This window comes from Dermochelys coriacea, chromosome 3 (assembly GCF_009764565.3).
Source record: "Dermochelys coriacea isolate rDerCor1 chromosome 3, rDerCor1.pri.v4, whole genome shotgun sequence".
Lineage (NCBI taxonomy): Eukaryota > Metazoa > Chordata > Testudines > Dermochelyidae > Dermochelys > Dermochelys coriacea.
The window spans coordinates 37506180-37526316 of NC_050070.1; the positions used below are offsets into that span (position 1 = coordinate 37506180).

At 39.0% G+C, this 20137-nt stretch overlaps 1 protein-coding gene across 1 annotated transcript in view; it reads right to left on the reverse strand.

The window, feature by feature from the left end:
* The window catches only part of TPO (thyroid peroxidase), a 63339-nt gene extending 54285 nt beyond the window's left edge, over positions 1 to 9054 (reverse strand). The window contains exons 1-3 of the mRNA XM_038396165.2: positions 8957 to 9054; positions 8072 to 8076; positions 5249 to 5324 (exon numbers count right to left, since the gene is read on the reverse strand). Of these exons, the coding sequence (XP_038252093.2) occupies positions 5249 to 5324; positions 8072 to 8076; positions 8957 to 9054 (179 nt within the window). The remainder of the gene's footprint in view (positions 1 to 5248; positions 5325 to 8071; positions 8077 to 8956) is intronic.
* Between the last annotated feature and the right edge of the window lie 11083 nt (positions 9055 to 20137).

The following is a 20137-nucleotide window of genomic DNA, read 5'->3' on the forward strand; positions in this document are numbered from 1 at the left end:
TCTTTTTACACTTTAGATTTAGCAAATCATCAGGTAGAGAGTACAATAACAAATGGATTGAGACAAAAGTACCATGTAATAATTGCTGACAGTAAAGTACAAATTAATTTGAGAGAGATTTCTCATGGAATATACTGAGAGTCTGTTTCCTTGCTGATTGGTACCGGAGGATAGATTCCTGGGTCCAACAGAGCTCTGGTTGGGCAGGACCTAAGGTAGGGAGAGCACAGGGAGACAGCCTGGTCTAGAGGATAGACTTCTTTTCTTCTATTGCTGGCTTTGGCAATTATCTGCTCTGTGACCTTGCGTGAGTTACTTTACTTCTCTGTAAAAAGAAAAGGAGTACTTGTGGCACCTTAGAGACTGGTGCCACAAGTACTCCTTTTCTTTTTGCGAATACAGACTAACACGGCTGCTACTCTGAAACCTTTACTTCTCTGCGTTTACTTTTCCACTCTGTCTGTGTTGTCTATTTAGAGTGTAAGCTTTTCTGGGCAGGGACAGTTTCTTACTCTGTGCATGTTCAGTGTCTACAATCCTTATTGTGATGCCTAGGCACTACTATAATAAAAATAATAAATCATAATAAGTATGATAATTGTAATAGTAATGAAAATTACAATAATGATGATTATTTGTATTATGATAATGACAAAGACAGAACAATGACCCCTGCCTTAAAGAACCAATAATCTAATTATATGATGAGAGACAACAGGTCGGTACAACAAACAGGCCTGGGCAGCACAAAGAAATAAGGAGACAATTATAAACTGCACAACAAACAGTGAGAGTTGGATCAGGCACTAAATAATATTAAAATCTGGGAAAGCTATTTCAAAAATATTGCATTTTGCTAGCAGTTCATTTATCAGGACATGCAAGTGAATGAGGACAGACACAAAGATGGATTTAAGCAGCAGGCCACAGCTTTATTAAACTTAGCACCCCTCCCTGGTGTTATCTGCCCCCTCCACTCTTACCAGGTATTTAGTAATCCAGTGCAGGGTATATGGGGCCTCTCACATATAGTCCATAATGCAGGGTAGACTCTCCACTGCCTGCTCCTAAGATTCAGTACATTCTGCTGAATCCCCTTCCACTGTGAAGGGGGCAGAAGGCACCAGAGAGGGACATTGTTCTGTGAAGACTTCAGGTCTCACCTTTCCCCACAGCCCAAGCTCCATCAGCTTGAAATCCTAGGTCTCCTTTATTTCTGGGAGCTAACCCTTTGGCCTTTCATCCACACTGTGCACCAGCCACAAGTTGTGGTGAACTAAACATTTATATACATTCCTAGTTTTTAAATTTGAAAGTCCTATTCCTGTTTAATCATGAGGCTATGAAGAAACAAAAATAAAACTACAAAGGCATCAGCCAATTTGGCCCCTATGGGATAAATTCCTTTCTGTAGGGTATCTGTCTGACCCAAACCATTCTAAAGCACCAGTTCCTATACTACAACTAAGCGGAGGGAGGGCGAGACAAAAAAACCTAAGCAAGGGTTTAAATTAATGATCATGGGAAGCAAGGAGCCAATTAGTGTCCATCTTCCTGTGGCTGGCCAATGGGCATCAGAGTGCCCATGGGAAGGAGTGGCCCTCACTTGTGTACACTTCCTCTCTAATTTTGAAGCTGTCTAGACCCCTATAGGTCTAATCAAGTTTATATTTAAAAACTTAGCAACATTGAAGGTAGCTGTAATCAGTGAGTTTAATATGTTGCTGTTCAATAATTACAGCATTTATAAGTATATGGGGAGGGTCTAAAATAATAGAAGAGTCCAAATGGTGATATTAAATACCTACCTGAGGAAATGCATTTGCCCATTATGATCACAGTTCAAGTTCAAGTTGAAGTAATAAATAAAATCTAGTTTTGTTCACTCAGTGTGCTTGCAGTTTGGAAATCTAGTTCATGAATTCAGCAAACATAATTTTGTACTGTTGTACTTGGAATAATTCAGCGTGGGATTGGGAAACTCTTAATAGGAAATTGCCTTTTCATCCTAGAAATGCTTTTCATTCTCAAGAGCTGAACTCATTTGTATTGTATCATGGCCTTCTTCAGTTATTTATGAGCTAAAGCAAGATGATTTGAGTTTTTGCAGTATTGTGAATTCCATAACCTCCAGAAGTTCAAATATGCAGTAAGATTCATTTCTCATAGTTTTTAGGCTTTGTACTAACTAAAGTCCTAATTCAACTGCACCATATTCTTTTACATATAAAGAAAATAGCTTAGTTTATTAAATTACACATACCTTTAAAGTGACTTGAAAATACAGAAATATTTTAAGAACTTAAGGACACAGCTGCTTTAGCAGACTATCCAAACAGACCAACAGCCCTCTCAGTCCACTATTCTGTCTCTGCCAAAGGCCAGGGGTCTGATGTTTAAGAGGAAGGTATAAGACACACTCATAGGGCCAAATTAAGTCAATAGCAAATCTTCCATTAACTTCTATGGGACCCATTGACCTACTGAATTGGCCTAAAGGCACCAAATTGTGTAATACTATATAAGATAGGGTATATTTCTTATGAACTTCAGTTAACAATCATTTTCTGCCCTGAACCATGAAGATTGACAGCCCTGCTATTTTATACTTGTTAATGTAACTGCAGATGCTATTTTTCTTCATATAGAACTGAAGCCTGAAGTTACTGAGCACCCCGACTCTGATCTAGCAAAACTCTTAAGCATGTGCTTAGTGGATATGGTCAGAGTGCTCAGAGGCTTACATGATCAAGCCCGTCATGTAAAATGCCTACTACATTTTTATTCTTTCTAAGCTGTTTTCCACCAATGCCTTCGAAGGTTCCATGGGTCAACCAAATATTCATTTTATCAGATATAATTTGTCATCTGATTTTCAATCATTGTGTTCTTTGTAAAGAAAATAGGACCTGTTGATTGGTCTTTTCTATATTATTCATGATTATAATTCCCTCAGAAGCCTCTATTAAGAAGAACATTAAAAATTAACTTTGAACATTGCAACACTTTATATCTTGTATATCTATTATTTTGTTAACATTTTGAAAGAATGTAAACAGTAGGGTGCCCTATTTGAAATTAGCTGGATTGCAATTTAGTTTCCAATGGATTTTAACAACCAGCAGCACAACTTGCAGTACTAATAATACTTGACATTTATCATCTATGAGACACTACAGAAATGTTAATCAAATAACCTTCACAACATTCCTATGAGAGTGGTAAATATTATCAGCTCCATTTTATACATAAAGAAATGGAGACATCAATAAGTTAAAGCCAACATTTTAAAATTTGGTCGCATAGTTGTGGGCCCCAAAATCCATATTGAGACAACTAAGCAAAAGTGACCTTCTATTATACTCAGTCTACTCAAAGAGCTGCAAGAAACTTTCCAGGAATCTAAGAATCTCAAGTCACTTTCACCATATACAGATAAACCCTGTTTGCATAATGGCCTCAGGGACATCAACAATTGTAAAAATGCTGGAGGTCATGGGAGAGAAACAAATTTGGGGTAGCACATAAATTTAAATATTTAGAGCTACCTGTACACAGAAATCTCTTGATCCCATGCCTAATAATAGTACATTTTACATGGAGTGCCTCCCACTGACCACTTTGACCAAATTGTAATTGGATTGCTATCATCACTGTTCTCCCCTGACACAGTCTAGGCTCCAACTTCACTGTGAAAAACTAATTTTTTTGGTTTTATTTTTGTGTTTTAACTCCCATTTCTTTTAACAACTCACGTCTATTCTTCCATTGGGCATTAGTTAAGCTACTGAATTTATTCAGTCCCTAACATCCTCTCATGCCAAAACCTGTTTAACATGGACTCACTAGGTGAAATTTTCACCCCACTGAAGTCAAGGGGATTTTTGCCATTACCTTTGAGGGAGCTGTTAGGATATAAATATTCAGGCCTGTCTGTAAAGGCCTGTACTCTAAGAATTTAGGTGTATTCTTATCACTTAGCTAGTTATAGAGGTATAAAAGGAAGAATCAAAATCATTGTCTGCCGGTGTAAGGTCCTTCTTACTGGGACAGTCTGAGGCCCTGTTCTTAAGCTAAAGCCTTTGCTAAGCAGCAGAGGCAGCCATAAGCTGGGAAACGACCGGTCACTTCCTCACATCCAAACTAGATACATTGAAAGAAGGTGCTATTGGGCTGTTAGGAATATAATCCTGTCCTGATAAATGCCTATCGCCTCCAGAGAAAGGGAAATGCCTAGAAAATATAAAAGGAAACTTAGTTTGATAGCATCCTGTCTGGCAAGAACTCACTTATCAGTAGATGGAATGTGAAATCCTCACTTCTGTATTGTTTTGTCATTATAGTTCCCCCTTTGCTATTGTTTATTTGCATGGTCTCTGTCTGGTTCTGTGATCATTTCTGTCTGCTGTATAATTAATTTGGCTGGGTGTAAACTAATTAAGGTGGTGGGATATAATTGATTAAATAATCATGTTACAATATGATTGGTTAGTTAAATTTCAGGAAAATGATTGGTTAAGGTATAGCTAAACAGAATTCAAGTTTTATTATATAGTCTGCAATTGATCAGGAAGTGGGGGTGGGAGGGGATGGGAACAAGGAATGGGGGTGGGGAAATTGGAATCATGTTTTGCTAAGGGGGGGAATGGGAATGGGAACAGGGACACAGGTAAAGCTCTCTGGTGTCAGATCTGGGAAGGGGGACACAAAGGAAAAACTGGAATCATGCTTGCTGGAAGTTCACCCCAATAAACATTGAATTGTTTGAACTTCGGGTATTGTTGCTCTCTGTTCATGCAAGTAGGATCATGCAAGTAAGTGGGTGAAGGAATAAGCCCCCTAACAGGAGCTATGACATCACCCATTGTTTCTATCTCATTCAGATGCTGGTAAAATATAGTTGCTATTTAAAGCTTTACTTTAGCCCAATAAATAAATGAGGTTATGTGAAAACTCAGACTAGTTTGCCTCAAAGATTCATGCCATCTGACATCTTTCATTGGATTCAAACAATCAGAAAACACTCGTTTGCTAGAGTATTTTTTGTTTTTTTACACAGTAATGCTTTACTAGTTAACGAATAAAATATTGCACTAGTGTGCAGCATATGGTATTATACAAACTAGACTGGTTCACAATATGTGAAAAGATGATGTGACATTGCATGCTCCCCTAAAGAGATATCCTTATGGCCAAACAGGGGTCACATTGACATTAATGGCAAAACTGACACACAGACCATTTTTACCTTTTCAATGCATGGTATATAGGATCATCCACCATGTTAGTCTCCTCCTGGATAACACTGGTAATGTAGGTATCTTCTACACATTAAAAAAATTAAAAGTTAAATTGGAGGCAACAATCATCCAAAGAGTATTGATCATTGAGATATTTACTGATATACTTTCCTTCATAAAATCCACTTCATATTGATATAAGGCTGTCTGTAATTTTTCCACTGAAAGGATTTCCCAAACTTTCTCATGTGGCTAATGTTGAGGGAGCTATTATTTTCCAGAAAAAGGAGCTATCATCACATATAGCTGCCTAGCAGTAATTATGTTATGAATGGGTTCTTCTCTGAGTCAATAACCTTCTTTGGGCTGTAACTTAATAGAAGAACTATGGGGTCTGTGTGTAAACTAATTTTAGTTACCTTGAAAATTCTGTTTATTTTCCTCCAGAATATTATCTTAGGGCAGTCTCACCATACATGCACAAAGATCCCTGTTTTGCCATGTTCTCTCCTGCATTTGACTCTCTTTTTATATATTTCCTTAGTTTAAATGGCGTGAGGTTACATTGATAAAGTACTTTGTAATAATTGTGCATACTAGTTATACAAATGATAAGGTTCCAGCCTTCCTCCAGATATTTTAAAACTCGATTCAAGCAAGATCCAGATATTTCCTCATTGTTGCAAATGAATGTTTGGTTTTAGACCTTTTTCGTATTTTTCCATAAAGGTCCTATCTTCTGGCTCCATTGGTAACAATTGATATACCATGCAGAGACCAGGACTTTTCACATGATTTTCCCCATAATTACTGTTTCTATGATTGTTCATGGTCTCCTAAAAATTGGGCTGCCTGACTGGGATTTGATATACTACTTTAGTTGCCAATAAATCAGAACTGGCATATTAATATTCCCCATAAATAATTTGATGGCATTAATTGTCATAATTTTATCATTGTGGTCAATGGTTGTGTACCATTTTCCTCCCATGTATTTTATATTGGATTAGATGAACCCAGTTGAAATTCTGGATTGTTTCTGATGAGTTTAAGTGAGGTTGGAAAGGGGGTACAGCTTATCAAATTCCATACCCAAAATGTCCTTGTGAAAGGATGATGTGATATTGCATATTCCCTGGATTGTTTCTCTTTTGTACTGATCTATATCTTCTAGGTTAAAAAGAATAAGAACACTATGCTAAATATATGTTTAAAATCCTGTTGTTCAATTTCCACTCATATTTACTGAGAATACCAGGGTTTCAGGCTGATAGTGATATTAACTGAACAACCCAGTAATATTTTAATAAATTTGGTACTGCCAATCCCCCATCCACAGTGGGCACATAAAGAGATTCTTACTTACAAATGGAACTTATTGTCCCATACAAATGTAATAATTCTTGTTTGGGTTGTTTGTCCTTTCAGACTCCCAACAGCCAGTGCTCCCAATTCTAATAATTAGAAGCAACATCTAAACACCACACCTTTGGAGATCTTTTTTGGTACCCATGTTAGTAGGGCCCAAAATAGGAAATTAAGCTTTGGCAACCACAGCATTTTCATTTTAAGCGCAACAACCAATCTAAGGCAAATGTAGTGTTTTTCCAATCCAACAAATCAGTTTTGAAATATCAGGGGAAAAAAAATCAATGTAATTTACCTGACTGAAGTTAGGAGACATATTGATTCTTAAGTACTTTTATTTGGACCATACAAACGCATATGTATCTTGCAGCTGTTTAATTACAGTTTACAGCCCTATATTGAATATTTCAGATATCTTATAATTAATTTTCTGGCCTGATATATCACTGAATTAATTATTTTTTTCAGAATGGAAGTCATAGATTGTACTGAATTGGTACCATTAGTATTATATCTTCTGCAAACAGTGCAATTGTATGTTCTAGTTCATTAATTGTAAGTGCTGTTATACTATTATTATTCTTTGTTTTGTAGTGCCAGGTGTTCAATAAAGAGGGAAAACAACAAGGGAGAAAGGGGACAACTTTGGCTCCTCTTTGCAGTTGAAATTCTTTGGCACATACCCTGTTAATTTTTGTCCTAGTGGATGGAGAATCTTAAAATATCTGTTTCAGAGTAGCAGCCGTGTTAGTCTGTATTCGCAAAAAGAAAAGGAGTACTTGTGGCACCTTAGAGACTAACAAATTTATTAGAGCATAAGCTTTCGTGAGCTAAATGCATCCGATGAAGTGAGCTGTAGCTCACAAAAGCTTATGCTCTAATAAATTTGTTAGTCTCTAAGGTGCCACAAGTACTCCTTTTCTTTTTTTAAAATATCTGTGACTTCATAATGCCTCCAAAATCCATCTCTGACACCTATGTTTTGAGAAAATGCCATTCTATGTGATGAAAGATGTCAGGATCTAAGGATAGCAGCAAAAGTTTTTCCCCCCTGCATATTGTGAATTACTCCTATGATTCATCTAATGTTATCATCTAATGTCTACTTCGTATGAAACCTTTTTGATCAATGTAGATCAACTGAGGAAGTACTGCTCTGCATCTGTTCTTCTAGCAAGAGTATCTGAAAAGGTTTTAATGTCTACATTAAAAAGTAAGATTGACTCAAGCCACATAGAAGTGTGTCTTTGGTACTACTATTTTCAATTATTTTTATGGGTGTTTTCCACCAAACTGTTTACTCTGCCTGCCTCTTTTTTTGAGCATTGTTGATCGCATAGATGCAAACAAGATTTTGATCTGAAACACATGATGTAAGTGAATTTCTGCCTCTGCCTCTTTTCAGTGATAAGCACAGGTTTTAATTTCCATACAATGTTTTGCCAGAAATAGCTGCTTTTCACCAGTGCTAAATTTGTTAAGCTACACTGGATGAACTAGCCAACTTTTTTGTTAGGTCTTTCCAGGCCAAGACCTCCCTAACAATTCACACGGTGACACCAAACTGAGAGTCCATAACAGGAATCAAAGTTGATCTCCTGTTTGGCAGTTATGGTCTAGAAAAGAACATAATCTCCCATGAGAAGCAATGTCCCCTACTGCATCTCAGATCTCATCTTATTTGGCAAAATGTTTATACATTACTTTGAAATGCAAGAGCTTCTAAGATTGTTCCCATCTTAATCTTACCTAGAGTTATAGAATAAAATAAACTACAGATATCAAAAAGCCCTGCTCTTTCATCTTGTATACTCTCTACTACAGCAGAAGTGTTCTTCATACAATATTCCTGAATCTTGGTTCAATCCAGTTTTAAAATGACAAACAATGGGACTTCCAATATTTCTCCACCCATGGTTTAATAGACCTTACTGGCTTAGAATTCACTGTAAGTTCTGAAGTTCATAGTAGTTCTGAAGTCTTACACCATCTAACTTTACGGATTCTGATTCTAGGAAAGAAGTCAGAGTTGTGTGTGTTAATACTGTATGTGACTTGTGAATGCAAGCAAGAAAGTACAGCCAGACATTCCTAATCACAAGGAACATGAATCAGACACATCCATCACAGGTGCAAAGGGTGTTCCCTGTGATGAATTTATAAAGCTGTAATTTTATTTTTTTAAAGGAAAACAATTGTGGAAAAACTTTCACTGATGTCCATCTTTGTCTCTCTTCTGGATATAAAGAGTATTATAAGCTAAACTGCCAAGTGTTGCCTGTGCGTTTTCAGTTTCACCAACAGTACAATCAAAGGTTGAAACAGGAAATGAACATTTTATTTGTTACTTACCAAAGAAGACATCTTTGCCTTTCTGAACAAAAGAGAAGAAAAGAGCCGTGCAGGCCATTGTTGCTGAAACTCCCAAGAAAATGAACACTCTCATCTGAAGGAATGAAGACATTATGGTGGGTGAAAAACGGGGATCACAGCTCCTAGAAGAAATATACAGTATGCACTCTAGATAATTTCCTAAGCCCAGTAATATATGTTCTCTTTTCATTAAATATGTTGTCACACATTTGGATATTACTTCAAAGTTTTTTTAAAAAAAACTCATAATTAGTTCATTCACTTTTTCTTTCATGGTGTTACTGAAAGCCTCCTGAGAAACTTCTAGATAAGACAAATGCACATCCTATTTGACAGCACAATATGTTTTTACAGCAGTATCTGCATTTAACCCAGACGTCAGATGACACTGGAGCAATAGAATAAAAAAAATTAATATTTGACCACCCATTTTCTATTTCTCACACAAACAACATGATTTCCATGCAATCTGAGATCGTAATTTTGCTGTGCTTGTCATTCTACACTAGGCAATGCATCAGGTTCTTACAGAAACCACTTCTATCTAATCTCTCTATAGAGCTAGGTGTCATCATGGTATCAGAAATATGTTCATGAGGCAAAAGGGACTAAATTCTCTATTTCAATGCATTGGTTTTGTGGCAGGTATTAAATAAATTTGCATTGCTACAAGACATCCTAGTGCTACCATTTTTCAAATATGGTGCAATGACCTGAGTTGAAGGGCTTTAAAAACACAAACCAAAAAATCATAAATAAATCAGCTCTGAAAATTCAGGGAAACAATCTTGCTCATAGAAACCTGACAACAACCCCTCTTGTTACATTTTAGAAGTTAAAATGATTGATTTCTTCTAGAAAATTGAATGCAATAGTTTTACAATCTGACCTTTTTTTTCTGTTGAGATTATCTTCTACAGTTTTGTACTTTAATCGTTGGAAGTAACTCTTCTGAAATGTGAAAGTGAAGTGCTTCCTAGGGACCAGGCAGACATATAAACTGGTGCTATGTACTAATATTCACTCAAGCTTTAAGAAATGAAGTGGTCTTGACGTCTTTTTGACCAAAGTTTGTTTATACAAATGTAGTAGTTCACCTCAGTGTTAGGTATGCTTCTTTCTATCATGCTAATAACACCAAATGCTACCTGTCTATAGTTGTTTTTATGTTTCAGACGTCAGTCTTTTAGACAATGTCAGCTAGGGCTGGGCAAATCCATTCAGCTAAAATAAGAATGTTGACATTCCCTTAAACCATGCTGAATTCCTATTTGTTTCAAAGTTCTCAAGCAACCTGAACTGGAGACTGCACTTCTGCATCATATGCCACTATGTGTTTTACCACCACTACCCCACAGTAATGCACTCCCTTTCATTCGTTCTGAACTATGGCCCATCAGCCTCCAGAGAGCTAGTTTTTTAATCCTCTTCTCTTGGCAGCAACTAATTCACACTTTTGATTCTACAATTTCCCTTTAATAATACTGTTGCTCTACTGTTTCCTCTAAATCCAGTATTTCATCTTATAGTACTCAACTAAGAAGGGCGTGGGGAACTTTTTCTGCTCCAATATGCAGTAGACCAATATTAGAAGGCTTATAGGTAAAAATCAAAGCATTCTTACTAAATTCATATAGAATCATAGGACTGGAAGGGACAGAGAGATTATCTAGTCCAGCCCCCGGCACTCATGGCAGTATTGAGTATTCAAGGAGAATGTACCTATGTCAAGATTTTCATTTCGAGGACTCTGACCCTTCTTTCACTGTTTAAGGCTGAAGTGTATGCCCTTTATGTTTATTAACTGAAAAGATCATAAACGTACCATTTAATTTAATATAACATCTGGATTGTGCTGCTTTTCTTTGATAATTTTAAACACAGGTCCATAGCTGTTCTCCTGGTTTTCATTTAGAAATATTAACTCCCCATTGATACTCAGCCCTAGGTTTTAGTTACAAGCTATAGGAAGTATTGATTATTGTGGAACCATTTATACAGATGAAGTTTTGCATTAGCATTTCCTTTAAAGACTCCTATACCAGAGGCTACTAGGGGAAAGTTAAAAAGATAAAATTAGGGACCTGATAATTTGTAAAATACATACTTAGACTTTATGAGTCAACAGGTTCAAAGCCTGGCAGCCTTCCTAAAGAGGTGGTTTTAAGAAGGTAGCTGTGTGTAGATATTTTGATAAGGTGTCCTGGTGAAAGTATCCTTTCTTCTGCTGTTTTGTGCATCAGTGTTCTGCCTTGGTTGTCACCCTCCCACCCTAACTGTAACAGTGCAGTGCTTTGAAACAGCACAAATACAAAGGTACATTTCAGACATACTAAACAATTATGCTATAAATTCTAGTATGAAGAAACCAAATGGTTAATAATGTTAGTATTTAAATAGTAAATTAAATGAGCCCTCCGAGTTAACAAACCACCTAAATGTTCCCTTTGTTCTCTGACTAGTTGCAGACTACAAAGGACAATATTGTATCTGTTTGCATTCTTGAAGGCTAGAGATTTTAAAATGAGAACTTAGATTTAGGGGTAAAGAGATTAATTCAAGCCATGAAAAGGTTATAGCCACAGAATTGCGGATTTTCAGCAATCACAAAATCTAATAAATGCTTTTAAAATTAAAAGAAGAAAAAAATTCCTCCTCTTTCAGCTTAGTAACATTCTGACTCCAGATCAGGTAATGTATGAGCAGTGCTGTGCAAGTTTCTCCTCACAGCTCTACTAACATACTTCAACCATTTCCAGCCACATCATATTTAGGGCTAAGAAGGCAGTTCAGGTCCCTGGCTTATTTAGTGCTTGGCTTCTTTGCATAGGCTAGAAATGTAGCAACTACGGGTAATGGTAGCTGCTTCTTTGCTGGGACCAGGACTATAGCCAGAAAAAAACAGGGAAGGTAACAGAAATTTTCCTAGTAAAAATGAACCAGAAACTGATTAAGCACCAGAGTATTTGACCTTTTGTAATTAGAAGTGGTAGGAAAGAAAACAGAAAAAAAAGTTACATGACAGTGTAATACAATTATGAAAAGTATATTTTTAAAAGTTTCTTACTATGCGGTAGTGATTGCCTTTTTACACATATTTACATGTATTCCATTCTTCTGACTTAATTAATTGGTCATTAGGCTGTGTGTTGTCTTAATGTTGTTTTGTGTTACTAATTATTCTTTCAAGTTCATTTAAGTGTACTGTAAATTTAAACATTACAGCACTGGTAGTAGATATTAGTATAGTGAGTAATAATCAGAAATAGCTGCAGTTTTCAAGCAGTGCTAGAGAAAAAGATAGAGCAGGGGTTCTCAAACTTCATTGCATTGCAACCCCCTTCTGACAACAAAAATTACTACATGACCAAGACCGAAGCCTGAGCCCTGGGTGGGAGTGGGAGGGCCCTCAAAGCCAAAGCCCAAGCCCCATCACTCTGGGAGCCAAGCCGAAGCCCTAGGGCTCCAGCCCCGCTACCCAGAGATGAAGTCCAAGCCCGTGCCCGCCACACAGGTCTGAAGCCCTTGGGCTTCAGCCCAGGTGGTGGGGCTTGGGCTTCAGCTTTGATCCCGTGCCCCAGCAATTCTAACGCCAGCCCTAGCAACTCCATTAAAATGGGGTCGCGACCCACTTTAGGGTTCCGGACACACAGTTTGAGAGCTACTGAGATAGAGAATGAGACAAAGAAGCCAGTGGAACATGAACATCTGTAAATGGAATAACGCAAACTGGCAGCCACATTGAGAGATTAATTAGAGAAACTATTCAAACAAACACTGAAAGCTTCTACATTATAAACACATTTTGTTAATTGAAAAAACACATTTCAAATCTAATGAGATACCGTTGATCTAAAGTCATGAAAATTCATAATCACAAATGTGTGTGTTCTTGCATTAGCATCCAAATTTGTATTAGATTGTCACAAATCAGGAGAGTAAATGATCAGCTAAAGTTAAATACAACATTCTTCAAAAGCATGGCTATTAAGAGGTTACATTATAGCTAATCTCTGGAACATCTAACATTCCAGTGGGCCTTTTGACAGAGTAATAAAAACAGCTTAGACACTTGACGTCACATCAAGGTCCTGCAAAAACAGAGTTGCTATTTTTAATGCTCTGCTGAGTTTGAAGTATTCTTTAGCTAATATAAAGTGCTTTCTAGCAGGCTCTCAAACTGAACAAACAAGGTTCTGATGAAGTGAGCTGTAGCTCCCGAAAGCTTATGCTCAAATAAGTTTGTTAGTCTCTAAGGTGCCACAAGTACTCCTTTTCTTTTTGCAAAGGTTGTATGGCTTTTCAATCTATGCCCAATATTAGGATTAAAAGGAACGAGACTATTGAAAAAAATATTAACAACAAACTCATATTTAAAGGACTATTAATGAGAATCAACACTTAGCAGAAGTTTAAACTGGGGATATTAAGTAATTGAAGAAACAGGGCAGAGGGAGTTTTATGTTTTCAATGCATACATAAATGTTTTGGCTGCAACAAAAAAAGCTCTTAAAGTTCTACTCGAGCCACCATTTATATAATTACTAAATACCTGAAGATATAAAATGGGAGAACTAACTTACCTTTTATGGTGGGAAAGATTTTTTTTTTTTTACGATTATACAGTTTCGTATGTTTCATTGTTCTTATCTTATTAAAACTGGGAAAAATAGTTTAAGTTTTTTTAATTCACTTTTACTTTTCAATGCAAAAAAAATTAAAATAAAACTTAAACTTGCCATTTGTAACATACAGCTGAGTATTAACATACATATGCAAAAACATTTTTAACAACCCTTATATTAAACTATAAAATCAAGCAAATCAATACTTTACAGCTACCTGGGGGAACAACACACGAGGCTGAAGGAGAGGGGAAGAAAGTGGGGAAAGTCAAAGGGAAGGAGATCTGTACTGCCTACTGAGCCTTGGGTGTTCCTTAGTTCACTGTTTCTAAAAATGGAGCCCAGATTTCTTCAAATGTGTGTAGCTGATTCCCTTTCTTTGGCCACTAGGTCAGAGTGGTCAGAATACTATTGTTCTGTTCTGTACATTGATTTACTTTACCACCGTTGTAAAATCATTCACTTCATGATCATGGCTGCCCTAAGAAACTACAAATGCTGTGCTGATTAGAGAATGGGATAAGAGAATGGTCTCTTAACACAGGCCCCAAATCTCTGACAGGTATATAGCACATTCCCAGATCACACAATCACAGACCTTTTCTGTGTCCCAGGCTAGAAGAGCTTGGGGGTTCAGGCCATCACATTGCACTACTATTTTATCTACTAACTGTGGTAAGTTATCTGAGCCATGTCAGCCTTTAATAAATCCCTCCTCGTTTGGATGTAGGGCATGGGCCAGGACCCGATTGTGCTAGGTGCTGTGCAAACATAGAAACAAAAAGACAATCCTTGCCCCAAAAAGACTTTACAATCTAAGTAACAGGTACATGGTCAGAGACTGCCATATGATGACTTGGAGACAGACTGGGTTAGCTTCCCTGAAATTAGAAAAAAGTTCAAATTTGTGAATATGTATTATGGACAGCGGAGGCAGATACATGTAATCTTTCAGTTGTATGTATCTGCCCCTCCCCCCATCACACAGTCCCATATCCTTTATCATGGACTCCAGTACTCTTCAGGTTCTGGCTGGCTTATTGTTACTAGGGGAGAATCTATCTATTATTGGTCTGGAACTTGATTAAAATTGATGGGGATGTGCATCTCTCTCTACAGCTCAGCAAACTGCCTATGATAAGTCTTAGGGCCTTATCCATGTTGGTTAGCCAGGATCATTTCAGACCTATTTACAGTGACTCTGGGTATCAGAAACCTACCATGACTTTCCGAGTGAACATCACTAACATTTGCTGTTAGGTTTCTATGGAACAGCACAGAGACTCCTATAGATTTTGAGGTGTGACACCAGGACAAAGCTCTATTAAAATTGCTATGTTGACTTTGGTCTCTTTCAACAAGGCACAAACTTTCTTATATTTAATAGGGGGTGTCAAATCCCTTGATTTCCCAAGATAGTTTAAGGTTTAAAGCCATAAATTAAGAGCACATCTTAGTCAATAAGACCTTAGTGTTTTTAATGTAGATCGGAAAGAGAGTTTAAGTTATCCATCCATCACCCTATGCACCACTCTCCTTGTGGAAATCCATGGGAGGGGGGAGTAGGAGGACAAGCTGTCCAAGATGCTTAATGTAAATCGTTTGATTACCTTGAAGAGATCACACTAGCAGCCAGACATCCATGGAGCTATGGGATGAGTGTAGAAAGGGTGAAATGAGGAACTGACAGGGATGCACTGCCCACCTCATCTGTCAGGACTACATAGTGCCAGCAGGTCCAACACAGTCACTGAGTTATGAAGGTCATGTGAAAGGAAGGGGAAAGAAAGAGTAGTGGGGTGACATGAAGGAATACCAAGTAGAACATAACAAAAAGAAAAAAAAACAAATTATAACTATAACAACGTATTAACTTCATGTGCTTGGCACCACCTGGGAGTGATGCCATCCATTACCAGGCATTGAAAAGAACACTTCTAATTAACTATAACTAAAACACTCTTGAATTCCAGGGGGGCAGACCTAGGCAAATCCTGTGTGATGACTGGTGTGTGTGTATTGCCTTCCTGCTTCCAAACTGTTCAAAGACTACCAAAAAAAAGAATGTTACAATAACAACCTTCATGGGACACATCGCCAACAAAGAGGGTGTGTAAGGTTTATATTCTATGTTGTGACATGCCCTCTTCAAGTGTTTATATCAGTCTCTGTGACTTTAGATGCAGGGGCTCAGCAAGATACTGGATATGGGACCGTCTGTAGCCGGAGATTACATGAAACTCCTTATAATGTCACAATTCCCATCTGTAGGTAATTTTTCACCAGAATTGCCATACCCCTATTTCAAATCATTTCCAAGCAATAAACAGCTAATCTAAAACCTATTACTCCAGCCTTAGGTACATGTAGGTAAACCATTCTCTCCAGACACAGTTTGTGCGCTAAATGTGTTCATGGCGGTCTCTGCAGCAAAATAAGGAGATAAGCAATGGGTAGCTATCGTTATTACCATCCCTTCGTCCATACTGCAGGTACCCACCAGTAATGGCATGGCACGATTTAAGTCAGAGCGATCCTCTTCTATTCTGTTCCCAATGATGTGCAGGTGGTCTTGACTCACTACTGCTCACCATAGTCTGTACATGCTTCCTCGCATTGCACAACTCCTTTCTGCTGCAGCAGGGGAAGCATTTCCAGCAGGGCTTCCTTAAGAGATACCAGCTTCCAGTGCATAGAGCCACCTAGTGATGGCTAGGAAACAATTCTAACTGGATTTGTTGTTGCTCACCAGTGCAGGATTTGGGTGAGGGAGCATTGTGCTTCTCCCTCACGTCAGAAAGCTCACTAAAGCAATGATAGCCACTGTGAGTTGCAGTGTGCAGTGCCATGGCATGAAGTATTCAGCAATGAGACAATCCAGACTATATCATTGTTGTCATCATTCAAAACCCACATACAGAAAACCCAGTATATGCATGGGCTCCATCTCCACCATACTTAGACAAAGGCTAGACCATGGAAGGGGAGGCCAAACATAATAGGGGGTAGCTGTAACCAGACAGTTATTAAGGCAAACAAGGTGCTAGCAGTTGAAGTAATCGGAAACAAAACATCGCAAAAGTATATGTATGATATGCTGTGTGACAAAGTTCCTCCTCTGCCTTTGTGGGTCCTGCACTTATTGGTAGATTTTCTCACCTCAGAGGTTCACGGCAGCCCTCAGTTTCACCACTTTCATGGCTCAAATCTGCCGTTCACTCAGTTAGCCTCATCACTGGCCAGCATGGGAAAAGGAAGAGGAACAATCCCCACAGTCTCTGCTGATTCACCTAGTGGATCAGGGAACAGGCCAGAGACCTTCCCCTCTGATAGAACCCACAGTCCAGGTCAACTCCTCCAGTATCAAGTAGGGAATTGTGGGGATGGAGAGAACCCAGGCCTGCCCTCTACTCCAGGTTCCAGCCCAGGGCGCTGTGGATTGCAGCTATCTACAGTGGTTCCTGTAACAGCTGCGTGACAGCTACAACTCCCTGAGCTACTTCCCCATGGCCTCCTCCCAACATCTTCTTTATTCGCACCACAGGACCTTCCTCCTGATGTCTGATAATGCTTGTACTTCTTAGTCTTCCAGTTGTATGCCTTCTCACTCTCAGCTTCTTACACCTCTTGCTCCCAGATCCTCACACATGCACCACAAACTGAAGTGAGCTCCTTTTTAAACCCAGGTGCCCTGATTAGCCTGCCTTAATTGATTCTAGCAGCTTCTTGATTGGCTGCAGGTGTTCTAATCAGCCTGTCTGCTTTAATTGTTTCCAGAAAGTTCCTGATTGTTCTGGAACCTTCCCTGTTACCTTACCCAGGGAAAAGGGACCTACTTAACCTGGGGGTAATATATCTTCCTTCTATCACTCTCCTGTAGCCATCTGGCCCAACCCTGTTACAACTGGTATTTATGATGCTCTCCACATCCTGAGACTTCTGGAATAAATGGCTCACTTCACCAGATAGTAGAGGAATCCTCCTGTAATACTTTAGTCCCTTCTGCTTTGGCAGTTGCCATGACCCTTGCAAAAGCCAGCCCCTGCTCCATAACTCCCTGGTTAAATTTTGAAAAGGCAGTATTTTATCTGGGTTTTTGCCCTGGCAAAACTCTCTTTTCTCCTTGCCTTGTATAGATTGGTTTATTTGATTGTGTACTTGAGGAATCTGATTACCAGGACTCCGGATTTAGTCACAGGAAGAGGCCTGTGCGCTCTTTCAATAGCAGCTATAACATCCTCAGACAGATCAATATTTCCATTAAAAGTCTGGAGTTAAATTCCAAAGATTTCCCTTGCGGAATCCAGTGATTCTAAGATTGTTTCTCCATGATCTGCCTTCCAGATCAGCCAATCCAGATGTAATTAATTTTATATCCCTGAGGTGTTTGTCAGTTTTGGCAACAATGTTCTGTATTTGATCCTTTACTGAAAAAAATTACATCTCTTTGCCCCTGACATCCTACCTCATAGAAGCTGTAAGGAGGATTCAGTAGCAGACACTGTAGTTAGGAGAGTGGTAAAAGGAGCTTTACTGTGAGGGTGTCTGCAGCCACCTGTTTCAGAGTAGCAGCCGTGTTAGTCTGTATTCGCAAAAAGAAAAGGAGTACTTGTGGCACCTTAGAGACTAACAAATTTATTAGAGCATAAGCTTTTGTGAGCTACAGCTCACTTCACCGGATGCATTTGGTGGAAAAAACAGAGGAGAGATTTATATACACACAGAGAACATGAAACAATGGGTTTATCATACACACTGTAAGGAGAGTGCTCACTTAAGATAAGCCATTACCAGCAGCAGGGGTGGGAAAGGAGGAAAACCTTTCATGGTGACAAGCAAGGTAGGCTAATTCCAGCAATTAACAAGAATATCAGAGGAACAGTGGGCGGTGGGGTGGGGGGGGGAGAAATACCATGGGGAAATAGTTTTACTTTGTGTAATGACTCATCCATTCCCAGTCTCTATTCAAGCCTAAGTTAATTGTATCCAGTTTGCAAATTAATTCCAATTCAGCAGTCTCTCATTGGAGTCTGTTTTTGAAACTTTTTTGTTGAAGGATAGCCACTCTTAGGTCTGTAATCGAGTGACCAGAGAGATTGAAGTTCCCCATGGTATTTCTCCCCCCCACCCCACCGCCCACTGTTCCTCTGATATTCTTGTTAGCTGCTGGAATTAGCCTACCTTGCTTGTCACCATGAAAGGTTTTCCTCCTTTCCCCCCCCCTGCTGCTGGTGATGGCTTATCTTAAGTGAGCACTCTCCTTACAGTGTGTATGATAAACCCATTGTTTCATGTTCTCTGTGTGTGTATATAAATCTCTCCTCTGTTTTTTCCACCAAATGCATCCGATGAAGTGAGCTGTAGCTCACGAAAGCTTATGCTCTAATAACTTTGTTAGTCTCTAAGGTGCCACAAGTACTCCTTTTCTTTTTGCAGCCATCTGTGTGAGCAATCAGCACACTTTCACTATTGTCAGCAGCAGCAGACATCCTGGTTGGGGCACGGAGTCTCTTCTCTTCTGGATTTCCAGGTCAAAGAGGAGCTCACGATTGCTGTTGAGATGCCAGTTGGCAACCAGCACAGTTAAAGGTGTGTGTTTTGGCTTGTGGGGAAGAAAAAGGGGAAGCCTGGAGACAGGTGAGGTTGTAATCATCCGGAGCACTCAAGAGCTCACTCCACTATGTTGCACAGCCCCCTGGTGAATCAAGTACCATAGGTTTTTCAGAGGTGAAGTTGACACCAGCCTATATGTATGTACAATGAGAGGACCTCTGCTAAAGATGAGTTAAGGTTAGAACTACACAGGTCAGTGGACTTAAGTGCAAACATTATAGACTGATAAAGCCAGGTAACCACTCATAGAATCATAGAATCATAGAATATCAGGGTTGGAAGGGACCCCAGAAGGTCATCTAGTCCAACCCCCTGCTCAAAGCAGGACCAAGTCCCAGTTAAATCATCCTAGCCAGGGCTTTGTCAAGCCTGACCTTAAAAACCTCTAAGGAAGGAGATTCTACCACCTCCCTAGGTAACGCATTCCAGTGTTTCACCACCCTCTTAGTGAAAAAGTTTTTCCTAATATCCAATCTAAACCTCCCCCATTGCAACTTGAGACCATTACTCCTCATTCTGTCATCTGCTACCATTGAGAACAGTCTAGAGCCATCCTCTTTGAAACCCCCTTTCAGGTAGTTGAAAGCAGCTATCAAATCCCCCCTCATTCTTCTCTTCTGCAGACTAAACAATCCCAGCTCCCTCAGCCTCTCCTCATAAGTCATGTGCTCTAGACCCCTAATCATTTTTGTTGCCCTTCGCTGTACTCTTTCCAATTTATCCACATCCTTCTTGTAGTGTGGGGCCCAAAACTGGACACAGTACTCCAGATGAGGCCTCACCAGTGTCGAATAGAGGGGAATGATCACGTCCCTCGATCTGCTCGCTATGCCCCTACTTATACATCCCAAAATGCCATTGGCCTTCTTGGCAACAAGGGCACACTGCTGACTCATATCCAGCTTCTCGTCCACTGTC